Source organism: Bidens hawaiensis, unplaced genomic scaffold, assembly GCF_021521415.1.
Source record: "Bidens hawaiensis isolate Kalapana, Puna unplaced genomic scaffold, B.hawaiensis_p1.1 tig00083929_1, whole genome shotgun sequence".
Lineage (NCBI taxonomy): Eukaryota > Viridiplantae > Streptophyta > Magnoliopsida > Asterales > Asteraceae > Bidens > Bidens hawaiensis.
Window position 1 is genome coordinate 1 of NW_027504034.1, and position 4,675 is coordinate 4,675.

The 4,675-nt window shown below is 38.7% G+C and overlaps 1 protein-coding gene across 1 annotated transcript; it reads left to right on the plus strand.

Annotated features, from left to right (window-relative positions):
• The first annotated feature begins 445 nt into the window (after positions 1–445).
• On the plus strand, positions 446–4,277 carry LOC143607599 (uncharacterized). The gene is made up of 6 exons (XM_077082984.1): positions 446–734; positions 1,592–1,818; positions 1,955–2,065; positions 2,514–2,669; positions 3,311–3,552; positions 4,074–4,277. Exons 2-6 carry the CDS (start codon positions 1,743–1,745, stop codon positions 4,275–4,277), a joined length of 789 nt encoding a protein of 262 aa, XP_076939099.1. The 5' UTR covers positions 446–734; positions 1,592–1,742.
• Positions 4,278–4,675: the final 398 nt, after the last annotated feature.

Consider the following 4,675-nt stretch of genomic DNA (forward strand, 5'->3'; position numbering starts at 1 on the left):
TCCCCACCTTTAAATAATCAAATGCACTTTTTCTTTATAAATATGAAAGTGCTTTGAAATGAAAGATTAAATGGTCTTTATCAATCAGTAAGTCCATGAAGGTCACGGCTCAAAGGAGATCTTATTTTTCGATTCTTTTTAATCGGCCAACAAACAAAAAATTGCATGTTACTGGCGACTCAATAATGAAAGGTCACCGTCAGCTGAGTACAAGCTCTTAAGCACCCCCAAATTATCTTTAATTTCAGAAAAAATTCATATACCTGAAAATTAACTAGTGGTAAAACCCGAATGTACTCTAAGAGATCACTTAAACTCAGGTGGTGTTTGTCAAGTAAATCAAACAAACAAACAAATACACAAAACACCAACGACTGGAAACCTTAAAATCTATGAATTAATATCAACCTCTTCATCAATATCATCAACATTGTCTCATCATCAATATCAATGGCGCCGTTGCCAATAGCCGCTGCGACGTCGTTTCACCCACCCGCCGTCTGTTACCGCCAATTTTACACGCATTCGTTAACCAAAACTAACACTCATTCGAGACGTTTATTGGTCAATACATCTCCACTTTCATTATCACGATTCATACCTATTATTAATAATAATAATCGGTGTGTGGTAGTTGGTAGGTCTAATTTGAATTTGAACTTGCCTTTGATATCACCTGATGATCACTGGGGCACATGGACTGCTCTTTTCGCCACCGGAGCTTTTGGTCTCTGGTAATCTCTCTCTGATCGAAATCGGGTAAATTTACATTACAAATAAAATTTAAAAATTTTTAGGTGGAAGACGGGTAAATTTACACTACTGCGCAAAATGAGGCCTGTGTTTTGATTTTACACTGCACAATCGAGCTCGAGTCGAGCTTAGGCTCTTTTAAGAGTTTTTATCAAAAGTATATATAAAAATAATTTAACACTATATAAGTTAATTAATAGATAATAAATGATCCGAGTTAGAGTTGAGCCCAAACCAAAAATAAAGCTGGTTTAGTTATCGAGCTCGAGCCTTAATGAGGCCTGTGTTTTGATTTACATTGCACGGTTGAGCTCGAGCCGAGCTTAGGCTCTTTTAAGAGTTTTATCAAAATATATGAAAAATAATTAAAAACATATATAAGTTAATTAATAAATAATAAATGATCCGAGTTAGAGCCAAGCCCAAACCTCAAATAAAGCTGGTTTAGTTATCGAGCTCGAGCGTTGTATGGGAAGCTTGTTTAGGCTCGTCGAGTCTTAATGGGCCTTGTTTCCTAACTTTGCATTGCATAGTCGAGCTCGAGCCTTGTGTGGGAAGCTCGTCGAGTCTTAACGAGCCTTGTGTCCTAACTTTACATTGCACAGTCGAGCTCGAGCTGAGCTTTGGCTCCTTTAAGGTACTACACGAGCTCGAGCCGAGCTTCGGCTCGTTTAAGAGTTTTCTCAAAATATATAAAAAAGATTATTAAAAACGTATATAAATTAATTTATAAATAAAAAACAACTCACGATCCGAGCTCGAGCTCTCGTAAGTTAAAAACGAGCCAAGCTTAAGCCCGCGACTCGTTTACAAAGATATAAATATACTGTGAATGTAGGTCAGAGAGAACTAAGATTGGGAGTATGATTAGTGCTGCACTGGTGAGCATATTGTTGGGACTTGCAGCCAGTAATATGGGCATTATTCCTCATGAAGCAAGAGCTTACTCTATTGTCATGGAATTCCTTCTTCCTTTGACCATCCCATAAATGTTGTTCAGAGCCGATATGCGAGACGTATTAAAATCAACCGGGACTCTCTTCCTAGCGTTTTTGATCGGCTCAGGTCTTGTTTCTCATATCAACAATCATGAATTTATCATACCCTTCATGGTGAGGGAAATTGAGTGTGTACAAGAAGTTTTATTTACTTATTCAAGATATATAATTTTTCTGATTTTATGTTTTTTTATAATTGACAGTTGCGACCACAGTTGGTACGTTAGTGGCGTTCCTGATCGTTCCTATGAGATCACTTGGTCAAGATAGTTGGAAGATTGCTTCCGCTCTTATGGCTAGTTATATAGGCGGAGGTAACTAATAACAGTTGCAGTATGTTTACAAATTTCAATAAGTAAAGAAAGTAATAAAAATGACATTATGACTAGAGGTGCACAAACCGGTTTAAAACTTAAAACCGGTTCGGGTTGAAACCGGTTTGGGTTGGTCAATAAAAGTCAAAACCGGTTTATGATCGGTTTCGGTTCGGGTTGAAACCGGTTTCATAAACAGTGACGATCGGTTTCGGTTCGGGTTTTGGCCGGTTTTGACCGGTTTCGGTTCGGTTAACCAGTTTGTAACCGGTTTTGGTGGAGAAAATTACAAACCTGTTCCAAACCTACGGTTTCAATCGGTTCCAAACGGGTTCTACATAATCGGTTTCAAACAGGTTTGGTTTCGGTTTGGTTTTCGGGTCGGTTCGGTTAACCGTTTTAATTGCCCACCTCTAATTTTGACTATGTTTTTGTTTGTATTTTGTAGCTATAAACTATGTTGCGGTTTCAGATGCACTTGCTATTTCCCTATCTGTGATTGCAGCCGGTGTAGCTGCCGACAATGTGATTTGTGCAATTTATTTCATGGCGTTGTTTGCGTTAGGCTCTAAAATACCTGCAGAGGCTTCAGCATCAAGTAAGGGTATTATTGGGTCTGTATTATTTTTATATATAATAATTTACAATTTTGGTGCCGCAAAGCCTCTATTGGGCCACTTTGCGGCACCCTATTGGTAGGATTTTTCTGTTTTTCTTTTGGTTTCGGCCCGCAGTGAACGTAACGAAAGCCTACCGAATGTGAATTTTGTTTTAGTTACGGTATCGTGTCAAACGCGACGGAAACCGACTGAATTCGCGTTGACTCACCGAGTTTTGTTTTAGTTCCAGTACGTAACAAAACCGACCGAATGCTATTTTTGTTTTTTTACTTCTGTTACCGTAACGAACATGATGAAAGCCGACTGAATTCACATAGACTCAACCGCATCAACGCCCGTGATTGATAACAGTCGGGATTTACCAGCAATTGAGTTTTGCCGACCGACGCCACGCCATTGGTTCGCCCCAAATTTTATAATATTTTTTGTTTTATTTGTGTCTTAATTTCGATACTATAACGCACGCAACCGAAACCGACCGAATTCACGTCGACTTACCATATCAGCGCTTAAGTTTTACCACCGCCCGGTTTTACCAACCGGCCCAGCGCAAAGCGCCGGGAGAAATACTAGTTATTAATAGTTTTCATTGATTTATGAATCTTTAACTCACGTAAAATGGCAGATACGGCTCAAAATTTGGACTCTGGTTCTGGAGGCAGTTTAGCCGTGTTACCGACAGCTACTGCGCTTGCGGCTTCTTTTGCAATCTGCAAATGTGGGACACATATAGTTAAACTATTGAAGATTCAAGGCGGTACTCTTCCAGCAATTACTGCAATCGTCGTGATTTTAGCAACTTTATTACCCAAACAGATTGGTTACCTTGCACCTTCTGGTGACGCTATTGCTGCCATTTCGATTCAGGTACACGTCACAACTCACAAACAGGCTTGAATAGACGGTTCATAACTAGAGTGCAAACGAGCCGAGCTGCTCGCGAGCTACTCGAGATCGGCTCGTGAAAAGGCTTGATCGAGCCGAGCTTAAACGAGCTTGAGCCCGAGCTCGAGCCTAAAAGAAAGCTCGTTTAATAAACGAGCCCGAGCCCGAGCTTCACTTATCGAGCTCGAGCCGGCTTGCGAACCTAAACGAGCCTGTCATTTATATATTTTTTTGTAACTATATATATTAATAGATACATATATATTTAATAATCATTAATTGATATATATAGTTTTATGAAAAAAATTAATTAAATAACATATTATTTTATATATGAAGTTATTATGAAAATAAATATACAAATATAATTATAAATATATAAAAAATTAATTAATAAATATTAAACGAGCCGAGCCCGAGCCGAGCTCGAGCCTGGTCGAGCTCAGGCTCGGCTTGGCTCTTTTGCACCCGTATTCATAACTTCGTATTTTGATGGCATATAGGTATTTTTTGCGGTATTGGGTGCGAGTGGGAGTATATGGAACGTTATTAATGTGGCGCCTAGCATCTTTATATTTGCATTTATACAAGTAACAGTGCATCTTATTGTGATACTTGGTCTCGGAAAGTTACTCAGTTTGGATCTAAAACTATTACTTTTAGCATCAAATGCTAACATTGGAGGCCCCACAACTGTTGGGTTTTAAACAAGTTTATCAAAGTCAAGTTAACCATATTTAACTAGAAAACGCAACGGAAGCTTATATCTTAATACTTGTTAAAGAACATACCATTATGTTAAAACTAAAACCCAATGAACAAGGATCAATATTACAAGAACAATATGCTCACAAAATGTAAATGTACCTCCTTATACCTTATAGGAAGATGTAGGTTGTTGAAGGGGATGATGAATGAAAGGCAAGCCTCCAAAGAAGAAAACCTCAAGAGAGTGATACCCCAAGCCTTTTGCAACAACACCAAGTTATTTGCTAGGATTCTTGAACACCAAAACAAGCTCACCAAGCTCTCCCAAAATGCCAAGGTTGGCCGTGAGTTTTAGGAGAGGGAAGGAGAGAGTTTTTGATTCAAAACTTGAATTCAA

Excerpts from the sequence above, each read along its gene's own strand:
- LOC143607599 (XM_077082984.1), top strand. The coding sequence starts at position 1,743 with ATGTTGTTCAGAGCCGATATGCGAGACGTATTAAAATCAACCGGGACT. Across the intron at positions 1,819-1,954 it reads AGCGTTTTTGATCGGCTCAG|TTGCGACCACAGTTGGTACG; the intron begins GTCTTGTTTCTC and ends TATAATTGACAG. Across the intron at positions 2,066-2,513 it reads GGCTAGTTATATAGGCGGAG|CTATAAACTATGTTGCGGTT; the intron begins GTAACTAATAAC and ends TGTATTTTGTAG.